The sequence below is a fragment of the Arctopsyche grandis genome, chromosome 12 (genome assembly GCF_051622035.1).
Source record: "Arctopsyche grandis isolate Sample6627 chromosome 12, ASM5162203v2, whole genome shotgun sequence".
NCBI classification, from domain to species: Eukaryota; Metazoa; Arthropoda; class Insecta; order Trichoptera; family Hydropsychidae; genus Arctopsyche; species Arctopsyche grandis.
Genome location: NC_135366.1, coordinates 23,908,579 through 23,931,989, shown reverse-complemented (window position 1 = coordinate 23,931,989; position 23,411 = coordinate 23,908,579). Strand labels below are relative to the sequence as shown.

The following is a 23,411-nucleotide window of genomic DNA, read 5'->3' as shown; positions in this document are numbered from 1 at the left end:
GGTCTCCGTGACGAGACAGAATGTTAAATTACAGAAAACGAAAATATCGGAAGGCAAATATCGAAAATCGAAAGATCTTAAGTCGAAAGGTCAAAAAAAAATGGTGCATGGTAAACGGTACATACTCACTTAATTTTCGCGAGTAGGATACAACAGGAACAAGAGGAACAGGCTTTTACTCCCGTATCTTTCACTTAAGATCTTTCGATTTTCGATCTTTGCCTTCCGATATTTGTGTTTTCTGTAATTTAACATTCTGTCTCGTCACGTAGACCCGTATACATTATATGTAGACACCGGATAGTCACAGTGCTATCCAATGTTCCATTGTTGTAAATCCTTTGTAAAAAAGGTTCGGTTAACCTTTAACAATGCATTTACAACCTTTGAACAATACGCGGCACCTTATGTGTCCGGTGACTAATTATATCTGTCATGACAGGAGTTAACCCAAGGTGACACATATGGTTAGATTATTTTTGTATATATTATGTACAATATATTATGTAAATTTTTCAAACATACGAGAACACAGAATAAAATAGAGACATCTATGGACAATCAACAATTATTTTTATACACAGAAAATTTGCGAGAAGTTCATTATTTAGGTAGCATTTTTATAAGATTCAACAAATTCGAGATGATAATAACTTGAATTTCCAGAAACTGAGGGGGAGAACACTGATTTATTGGATCCATCACAACAATCAAGCTAGTAAAATCGGAACATTTAACAAGAGACAGTCGATGTGTGTTTTAATAACCACAAGATCTTGCTAGCAGCGTATTTGGCCGGGACTTAAACTCACGACCTCTCTACTAGTATGCAATGGCTCTACTAGAGGAGGGGGTGCATGGCACAAGGGGTGAATATGCTGAAACCGCTAGCAACAATAGCCCGATGAAATTTATATTTTATTTTATTTTATTGCATTCATACATCATATGCACCATGACAAGAATTAACCCAAGGTGACACATATGGTTAGATTATTTTTGTACATAAGTACTAACAATTTTTCAAACATAACAGGACATAGATGTCAATAGAGACATTTATGGATAATCAAAAAATTTTTTGATACACAGAAAATTCAACAAATCCGAGATGATAATAACTCGAATTTGGCAGAAACTGAAGGAGAGGACACCGATTTATTTGATCCGTCATGACAATCAAGCTAGTAAATCAAAAAATTCTAATACTAGACGGTCGATCTGTGTTTTAAGTATAAGATCTCACCAGCAGCGTATTTGGCCGGGACTTGAACCCACGACCTCTCTACTGGTATGCAATAACTCTATCCTACTCTTACACTACGCTGTGTAATATAATCGGGCATGTATTACAGTATGTTACAGTGCATATATTTTTGAAGTACCTACTTTGTATAATAGATTGAGTCGCTTAACTCATCTCATTTAAATCATGTGCTGTATCACATCTGGAAAATAGCTTGTAGAACCTTTGAAATACTTTTGGGTCACCCTTTTGTCTGTCATTGGTTCGTTTTTCGGATGATGCTTCTCATCAATCAATTAGTGCATTAATGCAATGTATGTACGTGTCACAAACCTTACACCAAATTCTCTCACTACAAGAAACAACAGACTATACATTCCTACTATCAATTGAACTTCAAGTGTGGCACAGTTCAAGCACAGCGACTTGAACTTTTTGAGTACGCTACTGATCCACACAAGACAAATATTGAGTGTACTTTATATTGAGCTGATCCTGAGGGATTCGCGATGACCGTGTGCGTATTACATTTTATATACATATATAAATTTGTGTGTGTAAATGTAGTAAGCGAGCACTTCCCCTTTGGTATTGGATAATTGTGGTGCAACTTCCGACCCCAAACGCCTGACGCGTCACTACTGCCGCCATTTAAAGCAGATGGCCCAATATCCATAGTCCCAGATTGATTGGTGTAAAGTGCATTTGGAATTTCTCGAAACGAAAGTGGCAGCTGATCGGCGAAACTTCGAATCAAATTCTATATATACATATGCACTTTTGTGGACTATGGAAAGAACGTGACGTGGAAAAAAGTGCTCCGAGTCAACTTCAGCTTGTTTACTTTTAATGATGTCATCAATCACACTTTCAGGTTTGTGATAATCGACTGAGTCCGGATGTGTGGGCTGTTTTATTATAATTGCATTGGATCCGTTTTGTTGAAGCGTGTGGAATCTATGGTCGATTTGGGATCACTTTTGAGTTGAAAGGTGGGTTGAGATCACTTTTGATCCTCAGCTCACCTTTCACAACCACATCAAGACAGTCGCTGGCGTTTCCTTTCGTCCACTTGGATTTGTCTTGAGATATGCTTGATTATTTTCGAAGCCTTTGTCTTCTCATTTGCTTTTCAACTCGCTTGTGAGAAGCAAGCTAGAGTACAATGCAATTGTACAATGGAATCAGCATAAAGCAAATTACTCTCTAATGATTGAGAAAGTGCAAAAGCATTTTTTCGTTTCTTATAAAGGAAAGAGTATGGGTATTACACGTATCTCTACTCTTTTTATTTTGGGCATGCTTAGATATAACTCCCTTAAAATTTGGAGAAACTTCTCATTAATTCGTTTTGTTCTCCAGCTTCTACATGGAAATATGTCATTCCCGTCGTTGATGGAAAAGTTGGGACTTTATGTCCCTAATGATAATGTGCGTGGTAGACATAATCATTTGATGGTCGTACTTCTGCTCGCACAGTTCTTTATCGAATGGCTCCTATTTCAAGAGATATTCCGACTTCTCAATGAAATAGTTGCTGGAGAGCCCGAATGTGATATTTTTAATCTCAGTGAGCGTAGGTTAACAGAGATTTTTTTAAACTATTTAACTGCTAGCCTGCGCTCATCATTATTTTCATAATTTAATGTGATGTATGAGTGAAATTTTGATCTTCCCTCTTCCATTCGGGCCTCGAAGGTATGTTATGTATTTGCGGCTGTTTTTATATATTGGTGCTGGTATATATGTAGGTGCAAGACATTTTCTATTTTGAATTTTATCATTTGATATTTTTACTTTAACTGCTATTATTATAGTGCTTTTGTTTTATGATTATGTATAAATGTTTTTTTTCTGTATATATATGTACATATGTATATATTTTTCTTTTTCTTGTCTCTCTGTATTTTTGCGACCATTGTGGCACATTAGTAAGTCCTCTAATGCCACAATGGTTCAAACTTAAACTTAAAATAAATAAATAATTATATTTTGATGGTTACTGCTGTGCTGTACTACTGTTCATTAGATTTGTCTTCATTTTGCTGAAAACTAAGTCTTTTGGTCTTAGGACTTGCCGCACTTATGTAGATGGATAGCATGTAACCAGGACTTACATATATATGTATGTACTCTAAATATACTGAATACAGGGTCATCATATTTATGCATTCCTTATCAAAAATTCTATGATTCACATTGGTCAATTCTGTTGGTTAGACGAGGGTACATGATTGATTGAATAAAATAAATATAAAATTAACAAAATTTGATACTAAGTATATATTTCAGATTCGATACGAGAAAAACAATGCAAGATTACAGACTTATTTACAAATAAAAATGGACATGGCTGATTTATAAGGTATACAAATATGATTCATACGAAGCACCATTTTTAATCAAATTTTCGTCCATTGAAGTGATAAACAAAAATCTCCTATTTAATAAACGAAACTAACAATACTTTTAACGCACATACATCACACAACACTTATTAAAATTCGTATTCAGAAATGTATATGAACACTTTGGCCACCGCTGTCCCCTCGAAGTTTCCATCCGAGTACAGTTTCATGGCCAGCTCCAAGTGAATGTCCTGAGGACCGAGCAGCTGCTTCCCAAGCGAAATCAGAGCTTGATGGGCTGATTGATTCAAGCTGAAAGTAAATTTGAAATTATGAAGCACAAGTTTCAATTTTTTCATTTACAAAATATTATTTAGTAAGTACTTGAAGCAGCTTAATGTGGCGGGTTCAACGCCCGGTGGTGATCTGACGTCGATTAGATTCAATTGGAAGTCCAACCTTGCACCTGGCCAATTGGGTCCTTTCATGGTGAATAGATCGACCTGAGGATTTGGTCCAGCCGGTATGTAAAGTTTGGAAACGAACGTTATGAAATTGTACGAGTAAGTGTCTGGCTGCTGTAGGCAAGACATGTCACCAACTCGGCATGTTCTGTAGATTTTACGACAGCGACTGAAAATAGAAAAATTAAGATTTTAAAATTTGGAAAAAAATAAACTTCATAAAACATTATTTAGTTCCATGACTAAACGTTCCCGGGTAAAACGGCGAACGACACAACGTCCCCGACAAAATGATAACGCGGCATAATATCTACGGACAAAATAATAGGGAATGAACGGGACATAATATGACATTCATATGTTCAAAAACGAATTTTTGACGAAAAAACGTGTGATGACGAAGTTCTATACTCATTCTTTGACATATTAATAAATAAATATTATATGCGCCAATATAATCTAAATTTAATCTTAAATAATAAACTTTATTATAAGAACTTTCGAATCCTCCTTGCTAATTAGAAAACAATGATTTTTTTCACTTTATTTATTGTTAACCTTTAGTGGGCGTGATTTGTTTCTTCTTTTGAGTACAATATAACATGCTTTTCATAATCAACAAAATTATATAATATTGTTACGTACGCCGCGGATTAAGCGAATAGAATCCCAGAGACTATGTGACCGTTCAAGGGTTATCTGTTAACGGATTAACTAAGTGCTTGCACTTAGGACCAATGGATATCTGTTAACGGATTAACTAAGTGCTTGAACTTACTTCCAGGATTATATCTGGACTCTAAGTGCATTTAGGCTAAACAATGACCGTTATTAGTCCTTTTTCAGAATCGGTACGGGGAGACTTAATGTCGTGGGAATACATATCCGAATACGTGACTATACAATAGGTAAACAGATTAGACGTCCTGAGAGATCTACCCTTTATAAGGCGGTACGTAGGCGATATCAGGTCATTCTGGACTGAGCACTGCCAGTGCGTGTATCTCCTTAATCATCAATAAATGCTGTGAGATGACTGTTGGCCTTTTACTTGGATTCTCCACCCACCCCTACGCAACAATATTATAGTATGTTCAATAACTTAAGAGTCATCATCCAAGACTTAGTTTTTTAATGATTGTACAGATTTTGAAATATACATGTAATCAACGTTATTGATACGTAAATAAGGAGACGAGTAAACTAACTTTAAATTTTATAATTAGATTCTCAAATACACGTGCTATTTGGAAGTCCTTAGACATTATGACGCGTTATCATTTTGTCCGTAGACATTATGTCGTGTTGTCATTTTTTTCGTAGATATTATGTCGCGGTATCATTTTTTCGGGGATGTTGTGATGTTCACCGTTTTGTCCACCACATTATTTATAAGAATCCATCCAGTTACATTTCAGAATGTCTGTTCAAAGATTCTTTAGAGTATTTTATAAGAATACGTGTCTCTACCAATTGTGTTTATTTGAAATGTTTAAATACATGATAAATTTGTCAATGAGAGTTCCAATCCAATACGATTACTCAGCACGCCAACAGCTCGGTACAACACTGCTTGGAAAAGACTTTCTATTCATACTATTCAGCACTGCCCGTTTTCGGCACGTTCATGTTTGTTTTGGACGAGAGCAAGTCAAAATCAGCTCACATATGCATTACATTGCGTAACGATACTGTGCAATATTGCTTGCGTCGTATCGTCCAGTCAATATTGTCAAAATATGATGTTTCCGAAAATATTCATATGCACATGGCAACACTTTCGTTAGTGCGGGTGCACTCACCAGCATGACGTCACGTTATGCTTGAATATTTCCACAGACAAAGCAAACCGGTTCTGCTTGATACGTTTTGGTGACATGTCCTGCTGTATAATATGAATAGATGTGTTGGTTGTTGCTGTTACGGTACGTCACTAACGCATTACGGAACAAATAAATGTGCCCATATAGAATGTACTAAAGCATGTTTTTCGTACTGATATTTACCTGCTTGAGCATTACTGGTGTAAACGAACCTTAATAGATATCTATGTACATATGTATACAAACATAAACATGTATGTACCTACATATATATGACAAACAGCTAGTATTATAAATTGGAATGAAATCACGTGATAAATGATCTTCGACGTCATTTAGTTGATAGTTCCAATGGTTCATAATGAAATTATAAAATACTCAACTGTTTACTGCCAGGATCTCTGGCATATCCTGAAGGACAGGATATGGAGTTGCATCGAGCACCTCCTCTGACGTTTTGGCACACTTCTTCAGCTCCACACACCAACTCGCCAGTTTCGCACTCATCCACATCTGTGAGAGTACGGAAATTTTTAATTTTTGTCAAATTCTAAATGTAGTTTAATGTCATACGAATTTAATACTTAAATACCTATGCAGTTTCGTTGGTCGTTGCCCAGCCTGTATCCTTTGGGACATCCGCACTTGTAGCTGCCTGGAGTGTTCACGCATTGTCCTATGCACAGTCTTCTATGAGGATCAGCACACTCGTCAAAATCTAAGCAGGTTCTGAAAGTTTCGGATAATATAAATGAAAATTAGTTCCAGACGACTGTCTACATAAATCTTCAGGTTCGACTTACCTGTTGTCAGCTTGCAGACGGAATCCCTTGTCACAAGCGCATCTGAATGCACCCCACGTGTTGATGCACTTGTGATGACATATACCCTTTCCTCCATTTGATTCGCACTCGTCAATGTCGGTACATATCTGATGCGAGTTTGGCGATAGTGTAAACCCTTGTTTGCAATCGCATCTGAATGAGCCGATGGTATTGACGCAAGTCGCGTAATGGGAGCATGCCTGAAAGGACAGGTATGCTTTGAAAACAATCAAGTTTTTGATCTTTGACCATAAATATTTGTAAGAGACAAATCGTTGAATGGTATGTTGATTACTTTTATAGATTTTAAATATTACTACTTTTTCTTACCATATGAAAAGTGTGAAGCATCGTAAGCTGTGAGCTATTCATATGTACATATGTACATATAAGTATGCATATACGTATTTACACTAAACGAAAGAAGATTTGGATGGTTTTTAGCAAGAATTACTTGGAATTATTATCAAGATTTTAAGACAGTACGAAGAGTAAAAACTAATATGAAAAGGTCAAGAGTGTATGTAGGTAAGATAGGTAGATGAATGTGGGAGCAAACAGCACAGAATTATGTATAATCTAGATGTGGTATTAAATCTTTTATCTTTTAAGAGGTCCTAATAATGTTGATTAGGCTATGTTCTACAGAAGAGTGAAAGAAAACAATATCTAGAAGAAAATGGACCAATTGGTTAAAAATACGCTAACACGCCTAATCTATGCCATCGCGATCTTGACAAAACTCAACCCCTGGAATGTTTTTGGTGATATTTTATAGTTGTATTGACGTATTTTGATTTGATTTGACGTATGAAATTTATCGAAATAATAAGATCGTACGAATTAACAATGGCATCACACCCATCATATCTGGAAGCCATGAGCACGTCCCATGCCGCACTTTTCAGTGTGTTCTTACCATTAAGTTTTTAAAATAAGAAAAAAAACTTACTTTTCCTTTAACTTCAGTGCATTCGTCAATGTCTACGCATACGTCGTTTACGACCTTATGACCTGGAGCACATCTGCACAAATAGCCTCCGGCTGCATTGATGCACTGTTGATCCGCAGTACACGAATGCAGATTTAAAGCGCATTCGTCTATGTCTGAAATTTACACATTAATAAAATGAAGAGTTTCGGAAGTCAATTTAAATGAAGTACTTGTGAAGTCTTCGTACCAACACAATGATTGTTCTCGGCTAATCTGTACCCTGGTGAGCAGAAAGATTGAGGTGGAGGTCTTGTCACTTGAACAGTTCGAGCTGAAAAATGGGACAATTTAGACAAAGGAGAGTTCTTAGCATAATCTGGTATCATAAGAAACTGAGGTGTGAGACTTATCCTATGTATTTTTACAACTTGGTTGATTTACATACTTGGTTGAATTACAGATGGATAAATTGGCTGGCGAACTGGGGGTGGGGTGAATGTCGGTGGTTCCAAAGATAAACATCTTCCGTGAACCGAATGATAGCCTTCACCGCACTGGCACCTATACCCACCTTGGGTATTGATACAAATTTCTCCTCGAGCACACCTGGATGTGCCATCAGCACATTCGTCTATATCTAAAATCAGATGTCGCACATAAGTCAAATGTGTCCTTCAAAATCATATGTATTCAATTATAGAATGTTTACCAATGCATTCATTAGTAGAAACATCCAATTGGTATCCAATATTACAATTGCGCCGAGGTCTTGCCCACCATTGAGGCTTAGATGGTTCTGCAAAAAAAGTTTCATGCTAGTGCTCATACCATTTTTTTTTATTACTATTTGTTATTAAAAGTGTATTAATTATGTACGTGGAGGAGCTGGGATTGGTTCAATTTTTCTACATATCGCAGTAGCAGTTTCTTTCAGGTAACCTGAGGCACATACACACATGTAAGCTCCAGCTGTATTTCTGCAAACTTCACTCTCTGAACTACAACTATATTTGCCTTGTAGACATTCATCAATATCTGTAAATATCAGTACATTTTTAATCAGTTATAATTGGAAAGCAAACGTACATTATTTGATATCATGATTCAACTTTATATCATAATACAAACCATCACACTCTCCAATATGGTTCATCGCATATCCTGGCAGACAGTGTTTTTCTCTGGGTACTAAAGTTGCCAGAGTATTCTCTGGAAGTTTGTTTGTATCTATTGCTATGTTTCCATCTTGATCTGGAGTGACGACTATTACTCGTTTGTTACCGTCTGGAATATAATGTGTCCTATCTTCTTTTCGAATCGGAGTACGATCTTCCACTGGTCTCACTGGTGGGTATCTTTCAGCTGTTGGTTGATAGGAAATAGGTGGGGGCATTATAGGAACTAGATCGGGTATTCTAGGTTGTTCTGGCGTCGGTTGAGTTGGTTCAGGTCTTCTGGGCTGCTCGTACGTTGGTGGCGTTTGTTCCGGTCTTCTGGGCTGCTCGTACGTTGGTGGCGTTTGTTCAGGTCTTCTGGGTCGGTCGTAAGTTGGGGGTGTTGCATCAGGTCTTCTGGGTCGCTCGTAAGTTGGCGGTGTTGCATCAGGTCTTCTGGGTCGCTCGTAAGTTGGCGGCGTTGATTCAGGTTGTCTAGGTGGTGAAGGAGTATACCTTGGTGGTTCAGGTCTTCTGGGTTGTTCATACGTAGGATTCACAGATGGAGGAGTGTATCTAGAAGGAGTCGACTCTTGTCTTCTGGGTTGTTCGAGATAGACTGGAGATGGTCGTGCAGGTGTCGTCGCTTCTGTCGTTCTGGTTTCTGGTCGGTTATATTCAGGTTGCCTGTTTATTTCAGTGGCGCTGGGTTGGACATTAGGTGTTGTTGAAGTGTTTTCGACGTCCCTAAAGTGGTCCCAACTTAAGCTTAGAATGCATGTTTATTTGGAAATAGTATAAATTTGAATGTTTGAAATTACACATATTCTTCTTCATAGTAGTAGTCTGACTCTACCGTCGTGGTTGTCGGCGTAGTAGCAGGCAGTCTTCGTCTGATGCATCTGAACGTGCCCCTTGTATTCAAACATTCATATTGAGATCCTATCATGTGGCAATTGTGCGAACCCAATGAGCATTCATCATCATCTAAAAGTAGGCAACATTACATACATGAAGGAAATGCTTTTGTTAAATATATAGGGAAAGGTGACTGTTATCGAAAGACCATAATTATTAGTTCAACATCTTGCGCAAACGCGTGGTAGTTTTTATAATATCTATGATCATTTTTGTGATAGAAATTTAATCCAAGATCATAAATACCTTCGCAAATTCCAGTAGCAGCGTTCAAAGTGTATCCAGTACCACAGCTAGTATATCGTATACATTGATAGGAACCTATGGTATTATCACAACGTTGACCATCGATACAATCGTGCATGTTTGAATGCTGACACTCATTTATATCAATGCATCCCAAAGTTATGGGGTCCTTTTTGAAGCCATTTCGACAAACACAACGATGGTTGCCCAAAGTGTTGTGACATTCTTGATACTCGTCACAGCTATGGATACCTTCCAAGCACTCGTTGATGTCTAAAATGAAATAATATACAGTGTAAGTTGAAGCAATACTTCAATGAGGTGTGTTGAGAGTGGTTATGAAGTACCAGCACAGCCGCCATTGTAAGTCCTCTTGTATCCTTTGGGACATGCCAATCTTCTGCAAACGATTAGGATGATTTCATGACAATACTACAAACTTACTTATGTGTTTAGATTCGATTATGCTTACGTGTTGGTTGGATTGGCGGTCGGTTTTGAAGAAGCAGGATATGATGGCTTGACCGGAAGTGGAATTTTACCACCTGGAGGTCTTATTTTGCAATCGTAGCTACCCAAGTCGTTGACGCAAATACTGTCTGGAGCGCAAATGTCAGGGTTTTCAGCGCACTCGTCAATATCTGAAACAATGGTGCATTTTTTATCGGGTCAAGGATTTTGCACTTTGCTTCGCACAATATTGAAGTAATGAATTTATTATGTATGTAGAATTTTTTTTAAACAGAGTAGTATATATGTGCATAGTTGATTTTAAAATTATATACTAAATATCAATACCTATTAATATATATTTTTAAGAAGATCCTACTTCGAAATTTCCAATGAAATGTACTCAAATTCAATCTTTTATCACTTTTATTAGTCAATTTTAAGTTTGAATTGTTTTAGGAAGAAGATTAAAAAAACTATGGAATACGCCTAAAGGTTTATTTATATTATCCTGCATATAATTGTACAGAAAAGACTACTTCTTTTCATACTATACAGCAGCGGACGGTTTGGTGTGTTCATATTTGGTTTGGCCGACTGCAAAGCAAAATTATGGTCGTACGTGAATATTTCCACAGTGGCCAAAAAGAAATCCGGTTTTGCTTGATAAGTTTCAGTGACATAAACTGCTGTATAATATAAATTGATCGTGTCAGCGTTTGCTGTTAAGTCTACGGCACATACATTTTACGGAACATATGAATGTGTCCATATAGAATGTACTAGAGAATATTTTTCGTACTACTGTTTACGTGCAGCTGCTGGTCTGTGCTGTGCCAGTATAAACAGACCTTAAAAAGTATCGAATATCGAAAGATGAATATATGTACATATGGCATAGAAATTGGAATGTGTGACTACTGTGTATTGACATATGTGGAATGAATGAAAGATAAAAAAGTGGGTTATATTTGTATGTTTCATAGAAAAAATGGACATGTGCTATTAATAAGGAAAATACCATGAACTAGTGGAAAGGAAGAGTTTATGTTGCGATTGTATTAAAATAATTTACCGACACATCCTTTTCCAGGTACTATTTTATACCCAGGAGGACACGAAGTCTTTGAGGCCTTGTTTTGACAGAAGAACGATCCTTGCATGTTCAAACAGAACTGACTCATCCTGTTGCAATCGTCTTTCTCTTCAGCACACTCGTCAATATCTAACACAAAAACAAATAAAGTTTACATATGTATGTAGGTATGTATAGAGAAAGAGTGTGTCTCAAAGGGTCTTACCAACACAGTCTGCAATCTCAGGATGCAGCCTGAATCCTGGTGGACAGATTTCTTCGGTAGGTGTCAGATCTGAATGTTTGGGTGCGGAGGAATCTGGAGAGAACTGAGCAACGCCTCCATGACTGCAGGTAAACGAACCCAAAGTATTTACGCAAATTCTTCCAGGTGGGCATGGATTTTGGTCGCATTCATTGATGTCTACACAAATCACAAATCAAATTAGAATCAATGCTTCGTTTTGACGAAATGAAACTGATAATCCATTAGTACTACCGTCACAGACTAAATTCTGTTTGTTGGCTTTGTATCCTGGAGGACAAGTAATTTTACGAGATGGTTTGCTTTCAGCTTCTGTTTGAGGAGCAGTGGGATCGTCCACGCATTTGTACGAACCGATAGTGTTGACGCAAACCTTTCCACTTTTACATTTGTGCGTTTCGATTTGACACTCGTCAATATCTGTTAATTGATGAAAATCATGTTATGCAAGTCTTGAGGAATGTATAATAGAAAAGTTCATAGTTAGTGGTATGAATTACCGATGCAAGAAACATTATCTTCCAATAACTCGAACCCACGTTGACAAGAACAAGCAATAGCATCTCCAGTGTCTACACATTTATGTTGACAAGGGTTGTTTTTGAGACATCTAAAAATTGAAGGATGATGATATTCAAGGCATATATGTTTCTTATAAAGCAGTGAATCTTTTGATCTTCCATCCTGTTTTACCTGTCAGAGTCAATCTTTTGACAGGAATGGCTGTCTGATCTTAGTTTGAAGCCTGGTCTGCAGACGCATTTGTAAGATGAGCCTGATGGGATGCATTTGTGAGCACACAGTTCGTTGCCAAGCGTGTCACAGCCGTCTGGATCTGGAACTGAAGAAAGTGGAAGTAGTTTGAATACCGTGGGTTTGAAAGATTTTGTGTTAGAATGGGTCAAGTTGAGAATTACCTAGGGTTTTAGCAACTGGTGACGATGGTGGTGTTACGGCAACTTCAGGTGATTTGGGTTGCGTTGCTTCGGTTGATTCTTCTTTCTCATTAAGTTTTGTCTGTATTGGGTAGTTAATTTCAATCAATTTAAGTGTTTATAATACACTCAAAAATTCCAAATAGTTATTAAAAAAAATCAAAAATTGAAGGGACTTCAATGAACGACGCTTTGGAAGCATGTTTGGAAGAAAAAAAGTAAAGCTTTCTAAAAATTAACCGATTGAATCGTACTAAAAAAAGGAGAAAAGAATTCTTGAACCTTTGAAAGGCACATAATTGCATACTCACCATACAACAAGAGTAAAATGGCTCTGATTTGTCATCGCAATTCGAGTCTGGACCCAAAGTCATACCCAGTCTACACGTTTCGCAGCATTTCTAGAAGTTGATAAATAAATATCAAAATTTCGGAAAAATTTCTACAGAGTGGTACAAAAGTTTTTTTTATATATTTAGTAAGCTATATGTATTTTATAAGCTTATTTTTCAGTTTAACTACATTGATATAATATATAGAAAAAGTGGACGTGAAGTTATGTAACTTAATGTTATACGATTTTAATGAGTAAATTAAAATTGTATTGGTAGTATATTTAAAATTAATAATAAACTTTTGGGCTACCTAGTATGTATTCATACATTAAAAATAATTACATGTTACTGTAAAAAAATATCATGCAGTGCATTTTTTGTCAGATATAGACAAATAGAAGAATAAAATTCTCTGATTATTTTGAAATGCGAACAATTTAAATGCGCATTTTTCGTAAGAATTTTATAAAATTTGTGGGAATTCAAAAAATATTATATCGATTAAAAAAAATAATGTAATGTATTAAAAAAACAGCAATAGAAAAATTATAGTTATAGAACAGTTATAAAGTTACATACATATAAACACCAATAGAAAAAAATAGTTAGATCATAAAACAAAAGAACACAAAAAAGTCTTATGTTCACTTAAAAAAATAAAATAAGCAATAAGACTTAAAAAATAATAAAAAATTTAAAAAATTGATCATTTGAAAAATTACATATCCATTGTTTAAAATTAGGTTAGCATTTTAAAATCAAATGCGGGCGTTTAATAAGCTACTTTCACAACAACAAAAATAAATAAAGCAACTTAAAATGAATAAAACGCGCATTAACGCTGAGCATTAAAGATCTCGCATATGTACATAGGTATGTATATGATCCACAGCGTCACATCCAACAACCATCCAAGTTGGCCCACTCTGTATAATAGATGTTTAATCGTATTATCTCGTAAGTTCAGAATTCGTGAATTAAATTGCAAATTCAATTGCGTACTTTTTAATTTGTTAAATGATTCAAACATTTTTTTTATAAATAAAATATTGCTTAATGCAACATTTTTTTATTATAAGTATGTTTATACCTACATATATAATGAGCAAATTTATTTTATTCTAATGTGCAATTGATTCGTTCTAAGGAGCAAAGTTATTTTTTTAATGCACCATTAATCGTACCCTTTTCTAATAAACATATTTTTGGAGTCAGAGAGTTTGACCTCTCAGATGAGTGTTTTTGTTAAACATTAAGACTTATTAAGAGGTTTATCTTATGACCATTGTAATGGATACATTCGTACATATGTACATAAAGATGTACATACATACACGCCGATTCCTTGAATTATTAAAAAAATCTGAAAACACAAATTGTATCCATTTAATATTTCATCTTTATTATATACAAACATACAATGTAAATGCGGTATTATTATATTTGAAATTCACCGATTGTCATTTATCGACCGCAAACCAACATCAATTACCCAGAATTGAATATTATAATTGCATACTGACGTTATACTTAGCTTATCGCAATATACATATGTATAATAAAGTTCGTACATAAGAAAGAAAAATCGACCAGCACAATTTGTCCAAGAACTGTTAATAATGTACATAGAGGTGGGGTCACGGGCAAACTATTATTATGTAAAACTTGAACCAGATTTGAACGGGTAAATAGATCGAATCTTGAGTGAAAACTTTATCACTAAGTCGACACACATACATATAATATATAGATATGTAACAATATAAAATGTTGAATGAAGAGTACGAGCCTCTATAGAGTGCATTATTATCAGAGAACGTCTCAACGCAAACAATGTTGGGTAAAACCGAACTCGGAATTTGATAACTGATAGCGCAAACGTGAAAAGAAGTCAAATTTTAATTCTTTGTTCTTTAGAGTAGTTGAAATTTGTAATATTTTATAATTACATACACATGTACTAAATGTATCTAAAATTGTGGAAAAATGTAATAGATTCAAAGCATTTTATTTTGAATATTGCGATATATTTGCAAAAATTAGTATTATAAATAGTGCTAGAAGTGAACAATTAATACAATTGTCAGATTGAGTCTTCCTCCTATTCATATTACATTAAATATGAGACAATTATCCTGCAGACAATTTTTTTCTTCTAAATACGATTCTTATATTTATGCTGTATTTTCTGAAGTTTGGCTATAATTTGTAAGCATATGTACATACATATGCTTTCCAAACAAATCTAAGCCCTTTTAAACGAAAACAAAAAATAGTGTGGTCAGAACACTATCCAAATAAACATGTTTCAATAGAAAATGCTCAATATAAAATAGTATTAACAGTGGGAAAAAATACCAAGTGAAAATACGTACTTTTGACTTTTGATTTGAACTGGACGACTACTTAGAGATATTTGAAAGCTGAAAAGTACTGCAAATGAAAGATAAAATACCCAACTATAGATTCCAATATTTATTTTGAACAGGAAATTGACAGATTTTGAGCTTTGGACCGAATAACACCAAGATATAGATAAATCACGCGAAAAAACACATAAATCTCCGAATTTCGAGCCAATCAACATCAGTGTTCACTGGGCATAGATCTATAAGTCATCATTTGTCGAACAGTGTAATTGTATCAAATCTACAATGTTGCTGGCAAGGAAAGCGCATTGTGGTTACTCGTTAGACCTTCCTGGTATATGGTAATTGATAATAAATAAAATTTGTTTGATAAAATTGCTACACACGATACGAATATTGTAAGCAATAATTTGTACAGCTGACAATTCAAGCAACAAATCGCTTCATCAAAAGATATAATGTTACCTAATACTTATTATTTAAACATGTATATATTCATTAAAAATAAGCCTTTAATTCGTTAAAAACATATCAACAAACAATATGCGACCATATATATGCAATTTTAAATCAGGAATTATAATAACACTTACGCTCATATCTTCGTCTTCTAAATTGTTGCAATCTTCGTCATTATTGGCTGCAGTCACTCCTTTCGCGCACTTTTCCTCTTGTTTTCTGAAATTAATACATATCCAATACTACAATCGAAACAATGAAATTGTACATAACTAATTTGAATCGATTCCACGTTCGATTCTTAAATACATTATGTAAAGTCGATTCAAGCCACACGAGGGGTCACCGCGTTTTTTATTCAAGGCGCTCGTTTACCATAAATATGTATGGTCCGAGGAAAAATAATGGTGTTTAGTCATAAATTTGCATCTGTTAAACGATTGCAATTTTGTTGTCTGCCCGTGGACTGATATTGTAACAGGGACGTGGGCATAAATCATTCGATTTTGGGTCGTTCGTGCGGAAATTGCTCGAATTTAGCATCGCACGTTTGATGCAATTAATAAATGATTTGGCATATCAATTAATGTACCAGTGAATTGTTAAATTTAACAGGCTATTAACCTGATGGTGCTTAATCTGTGTTTCATGGTATAAAATGGAGCTTTTTAAACTGTATCATGAAGAAATTTTCACTGACTTCAAGACTATTGATAATGATTACTTTACATATAATAGCATTTATTTTTTAATATATTTTCCATACTATCTTAAGATCTTGCTGATTTTGCATTGTCTTTATTTTATATATATCAACTGTACTTATTCATACATTGCATTAGATTAAATATACATACTAATATCATCGTACTAATTAATTAATACTATGACATGATTTGTCTTGATTTTTGTTTGATTAAAAAAATTTAGTTTAAAAAATATATTAATAAATGAAAGCCTACATAATATAGTGCGAAAACGTTCGAACATATTCTAGATATTTTTACTAATTTTCTTACAGCTACATATGTACATATATTGAGGCAATGGTGGTGTTAACCGTCATGACTGGTCTCCAGTGATTGAAAAATAGACCTCTCCATTAGTGTTCTAAGTAAGACAGCAAAAAAGAATGGGTTTTCTAAGAAATTAATAATAGTAAACCATTTTTTGTGCGAAAAACATTCATAAAACGCTGATTTTTGTTCATGACCCAGTCCATTCCAAAATTTTCCATTAGAATGCTTGTAAAAAAGTATTTATTTTAAGATTTTATTTAATATACCAGATAAAATTACAAATATTTTCATTTCAAAACCGTAGAAATTTGAATAAGCATTTTAAGTTGTGAAAATCTTACACAAGTAGTCATGTACTATACATCTCAAAATAAGCTTACTTCTAAATATAACTTAACACTTGATAATACATACTGATAATAATAATTGTAATAAATAAAAACATATGTATATACATATGTTTATATATATATATATATATATATATATATATATATATATATATATATATATATATATATATATATATATATATGTATACATATATGTATATGTACATAGATGCCTTTAAAGTAAGTTTATATTATTAAGCAATGGACGTCAACAGCTCGTCACAACACTGCACGGAAAGGACTACTTTTATTCACACTACCCAGCAGCGCACGTTTCGGCATGTTCAGACTTGTTTGGACCGAGTGGAAGACAAAATCGCCTCAAATATACATTACAATACGGCACAATATTGCTTGCGTCGTATCGTTGAGTCAATATTGTCATATATTAAGTTTCCGAAAATATTCATATGTGCATGCGCACTTTCGTTAATACGGTTGCACTCGCCACTATGACGTTTCGTCATGCTTAAATATTTCCACAAAGAAAACTAGTTCTTCTTAATACGTTTCGGTGACATGTACTGCTGTATAATATGAATAGATCGTTTCGGTTAATTCTATTGCCAATACGACACATAAATATCAAGGAACATATGAATGTGTCCATATATAATGTACTAAGAATAATTTTCGTACGGCTGTTGACGTGCAGTTGAAAAAAAGTAATATATAATCAAATCCTTATTGGATTTTTATATATAAAATGAGTTATATATTATATTATTACCACTGATAATATATATGTAGTATCTAAAAGTATAAAAATTGTCTTTATTGTTAACCAATCACGTCAATACAGTCTCAAATCCGACAAAAAGTAGATGATACAATTTTCGAAGCCCCTTCATGTATCATGAATCACATATTGAATACCATTGGGCTGATTGCCTGTTAAATTTAACGATTTAACAGTTCACTGGTGCATTAATTGACGTATTAAATCATTTCTTAATTGCATCAAACGTTACATCATGTAATTGTATTGTACTTTTGAACCCATCCAATTATACATCATCCCCTGCATGTTTGTAGCAAATACAAGCATACACAAACATACACATACATAGTTGTGTGATTTGTTACAAACTCACTATGTATTATGTATCAAAAATGAAAATCATACTTTTTAGTAATCTGACAGCACGACAAGGCTTTGTCCACACATTGTTTAGATCCTTCGTAATCACTGGGTCTCTCGCAACCGTCTAACAGCCAATACTCTCCATCGATGCAGCACGAATCCAAATCATCCTCTGAAGCATCTGAAAATCAAGGAAAAATATATCAAAAATAAGTAAGACATGCAAATGTAGCGAGTGGCTGTCGAACGAGGTCATAATACGACCTGGTCTTCCAATTTAGGATTGTATTGCCCGTGTCAATTGAAATGAAGTGAGGTCAAGGGCTACGTCTGTCGGGTTGACCTGGCATTCCAAGGAAACCGTATTAATTGCATCACACCGACAATAATTCACCAAAACTCTGTGTAAGATGTACAAGAAGCGTTCTAATTTACATAAATTGTATACTGGGGTCGCTTGCTCGTCATCGAGTGTATTAATAAACCCGAACTGCGAAATTAACTGTTATATTTGATTGTTTTTTAAATTTTCATATTGTATGAGATTCATTTTTTACACGCTTTTTACTAGCTTGAACCGTGAAATTCCTGTCTGTCAAAATTTTTTGATTCAAATTTGAACCACTTCCACTCTTTAGATCGCTTTGATATTTTACTGGCATATAAAGCTAGAGAAATCATTAAAAATTATATTGGAATCTTGGGTCAGATCGAAGCGACGACAGCTAGCTATCCAAAAGTAGCTTTCTTCCGCCCCTTCACAACTCAATATGTTTTTAAATCTCATTTATTATGAATAATAAACGTTTGTTTATGACTTCGTCAGTTGATTCCAACTTTTGAATGCTTCAGAAACTATTTTCCAGTAGTATTTAATTCCTCAATCTTGCAAATTGATACTTTGGCCTTCCATGTCAGAAATCTGACTCTCTTTTGCCTCCTACAGCCAGAATTTGGTGTTTTTTAAATGTCATATCTTTCCAAAATATCCACACAAGCTGTTACCAACAGAACTGGCTGTTGATTTCTTCATCGAGAAAAGTTCAAACTCGTCTCTTGATCTCAAAAATGTTTGGATGTCAACTTGAATTATTATACATTATTATCATGAATTACACTGTTCTACACGAAAATGGTTCAGAGACGAGATATGACTTTTCTTATAGATCCATGCCCAGTAAACACGAATCTGGTAATAAAAAATGTTGATTGGCTCGAGATTCAGAGATATATGTGTTTTTAAATCGCGCGATTTTTCTATATCTTGGTGTTGTTCGGTCGATGTCTCAAAATCGTTTATTTTATCGAGGTAAGCCAGTTATCAATAGAATTTTTTTTATTAATCCACAATAATAGTCGAAATATGATTTTTCTAAGTGGAATTTTATTTAATTCTCATATAAAGATAATTTAATATATTATCCCTATTAATTCAATTCAGATTCGTGTAAATACGAGTAAACACTTGTACGAGCTTTTTGCTCGCAATTTTACCGATTTAGAGTTCAGTACACTTCAAATTAACTCCAATATTCCAATATCTCCGAATCTCGAGCCAATCAACATTTTTTACTACCAGATTCGTGTTCACTGGCCATAATTCTATAAGAAAAGTCATATCTCGTCTCTGAACCAAACAAAAGTCGTCATTTGTCGAACAGTGTTATTATTATAAATTAATTTGTTTTGTTCTCTAGCTTCGACGTGCTAATATGTCATGCCCGTCGCTAATGGAATATTTGGGATTTTAAGTCCTTAATAATTATGTGCGTGGTAGACATCGTCATTTGATGGCTGCACCTCCTGCCCGCACACTTCTTTATCGGATGGCTCCTCTTCCAAAAGCTATCCAACTACTCGAAGAAAACGTTGCTGCTGAGCCTGAATATGATATTTTCCACCTGAGTGAGCGTAGGTTACCGGAAATTATTTAAACCGATTTGTCTGGTAGTCTGTGCTCATCATTATTTTCATAATTGGATGTGATATATGAGTAGAATTTTGATCTTATCTCTTTCATTTGGGCCTTGCAGGGATGTTTTGTATTTGCTGCTAGTTCTTATATATTGGTGCTGGCTATATGTAGGTGCAAGACATTCCCGACTTTGTATTTTATTACTTGATATTTTTACTTTATCTGCTATTATTATAATGCTATTGTTTTTTTATGATTATGTATAAATGTATTTTTGTCTGTGTATACGTATATATTTTTTCTTTCTGTTATATTTTCGACCATTGTGACGCATTAGGAATTCCTGTAATACCGCAATAGTCCAAACTTAATAAATAAATATAAAAAAAATAGTTCAAGATATGTCTTCATAATAATGATTTTCAGTTACGATAAATCAATATAGGTTTGTGGCAAAACGATTCTTCCAAAAAAATGACCTCGTACCATATTAAATTGTACTATTGACATATCAATTTGTAATATTCCATCACATGTTCAATCAATTGATATTTTAATCGGTTGCGATTCCTATTTGGGAGCCATTTGGAGAAGTTATTACAAGGGTATTATTGGAGAGGTTAATTACAAGATCATCGAAAATGATTTATTTATAAAGAAAACCCGCGAAAGTTCCATTTTGGAGAAAACATTGCCGTCAAAAGTCACTTCTTCGCGTCAGGAAGTCCACTTGTGAAAAGATTCGTGGCACTTGTGAAAATTCTGGCAATAAATTCCTGGTTATGAAAGTCTAAATAACGTAACTATGATATCAATAAACAAACAAATTAAAAAATTTTAACACTGGCGTTTATGTTTCTTCATAGTGAACATATATATGTACATACATATTGATATGAGCCGATATATTTGAAAGAGCCGTTATATTTCAGTTCTAAAAATACTATTTATGTTTGACTTAATTCACAAATTGTTATCATTTAATTTGATATGTCAAGAATCTCGGAAAAGTAGAATAAATGTATTACAGGCCACCTATATTTTTAAGTATTGTTAATTAATGCATTATACATACATTTAATGTTTTTCAATATATTTTTTAAAATCTAGATAAGTGAACTTCTGCTACGTTCAATTAAAACGGCTCATATATACATATGTACATACATATGTATGTTCTCTGAAGAACAGTATAGTGTTTTGTAAAGAATGTTAATTTGCAAGTAACAAGAGTCTCATCATGTTTTGCTAGATTTTGATACGATTTTGAATGGTTTAAATCACTGATTTCTTTAGAAATGTTTTTTTTTAATTTGTTTATATTTATGACAGACAAAAATAGAGTCCAGTCATATAATCAAGTCACTCGTGGTTTAAATATCTCAATGATATCAATTTTAGATATTCTATGACTACTAACTAATACATAGGTAACTGAGATGAGATTTCTAAGAGGATTGGATAGAAACAAAGATTGTTTTATATTAAGCTATTAGAGATGATTTACTAATGAGTGGTGTAATAATGATGTAAAAAAGATTCATAATAAATTTCGTGGCTTGTGTAAAAATTGGAATGAACCAAAAATAATTAGGTGAATATTTACATTGAAAGCAGTATACATAGAACGGCTGAATAAATCATAGGTTGATATTACAGAAGCTGTTCAGGACAATCTATAATGAAGGAAATAGCTAAAGGCGTTGGGAATATATAGTGATTTGATCATTTATTATTTTATTATGACAATGTATATTTTATGGCAAAGAGATAAGGTTTTCAGTACGTTCGTCCTGCTGTTTCAATCTTCGCAGCGTTCAACAATTAGGGATATAATAATGATGGTTAAACTCGAAGGAAGTAGGGAGCAGATCTCAAATTATAAGACCCAAGGTGACGTGTGATGACTGAAAGTGTCCATTTCCCTCCAAATTATCTTCTCATGTATACATCAGTACTGGTATATGAGACGCAAAATACATACATACACACATATATAGGCAAAAAATGATACTGATTATTATGAAAAAAATCAAAAATGGTAAGTTTATGTATGTAAGCATATAAACTTAAATCAAATATAATTCAAAATGTTTCTAAATATCTAAAAAAAAAATATGGAAAATAAATAAGGCTATCCATGCTTTAATTTCAGACTGTTTTATTACATTTGATAGCGTTTGTATTGATTTGTAATGTTGTATTGCACATTTTATATAAATTAGGAATTCATTAAAATACACTCATGAATATATATATAATATGGATGTTCACTCAGTGTAAATATTGATCATTTTAAATAACAATATTCAACAGTATAACGTAAATTTATTATCATATCGAATACTTAGAATATACATATAATGTACTGAGGTTAAGTTAGGTTAGTTTACTTAAGATCGTATAAATACTGATTAGCATAAAATTGATCATTTCTTAAAAATACAAACCAATAGTTTATGAACATATTAATATATATACATATAACTCAATTTCATTCACATATTACATACATATTATAATTTCATCAAGTAAAAAGTACATAATTCTTTTCAAACGAATAAAATATTTTTTTCTGATCAACATATGTAAGTATCTTACTTATCAAATTCTTGCGTTTGATAAAAAGAGAATTATTATTATTAAATGATTTTTCATATTTCTGTTCGGTATATGCTTACTTACAATAGATTCAACAAAGAATAAATATTTAGCAAACAAACTTACCTTCAGATCTAATTTCACGTACGGCTGCGATGCACAACAAGACTAAACATAAAATATCACTTTTGAGTCGCATTTTGACCGTCAATCAAAACAAAAAATACTACTAATAAAATATATCACTACACAATTGTTTAAAACGATCACATTGATTAATATTATCCACTGAAATTTATCCTACGGAAGACAATACAAATCAAAAAAATAGTTTACGCTCCGAAACCGACGATAGATTTCCGAGAAAGCAATCGAGCAAATAATACGAGTCAACTTTGAGACATCGTTGTTTTGATTGAAAATTAATCTGAATCAACGTCGATCAATTTAAATTCGAACTTGAGTACATAATTTACAGACATAAACGACCGTCGTGTCTCAAAGTCTTGTCGAAACTGACCGGCTACCGATTTAAACTGTACCGATGTTACATTC

General features: G+C 33.8%; 1 protein-coding gene across 3 annotated transcripts; it reads right to left on the bottom strand.

Annotated features, from left to right (window-relative positions):
• Positions 1–3,502: 3,502 nt before the first annotated feature.
• Positions 3,503–23,396, bottom strand: LOC143920546 (uncharacterized). 3 transcript variants are annotated; one of them, XM_077443460.1, is made up of 26 exons: positions 23,324–23,373; positions 22,983–23,156; positions 18,383–18,521; positions 15,980–16,064; positions 12,994–13,083; positions 12,665–12,764; positions 12,441–12,588; positions 12,248–12,357; positions 11,982–12,167; positions 11,709–11,906; positions 11,483–11,632; positions 10,430–10,598; positions 10,305–10,357; positions 9,958–10,230; positions 9,615–9,780; positions 8,768–9,540; positions 8,516–8,674; positions 8,349–8,435; positions 8,085–8,276; positions 7,887–7,970; positions 7,658–7,812; positions 6,685–6,905; positions 6,474–6,610; positions 6,265–6,394; positions 3,979–4,227; positions 3,508–3,906 (listed from the first exon to the last, which is right to left on the bottom strand). In XM_077443460.1, the coding sequence occupies exons 2-26, from the start codon at positions 23,053–23,055 to the stop codon at positions 3,744–3,746; spliced, it is 4,290 nt and encodes a 1,429-aa protein (XP_077299586.1). In that variant the 5' UTR covers positions 23,056–23,156; positions 23,324–23,373; the 3' UTR covers positions 3,508–3,743. The 3 variants fall into 3 exon arrangements, with proteins under 3 accessions (XP_077299584.1, XP_077299586.1, XP_077299585.1); XM_077443459.1 differs by having other exon boundaries at positions 23,337–23,373; XM_077443458.1 differs by having other exon boundaries at positions 3,503–3,906; positions 22,983–23,396.
• Positions 23,397–23,411: the final 15 nt, after the last annotated feature.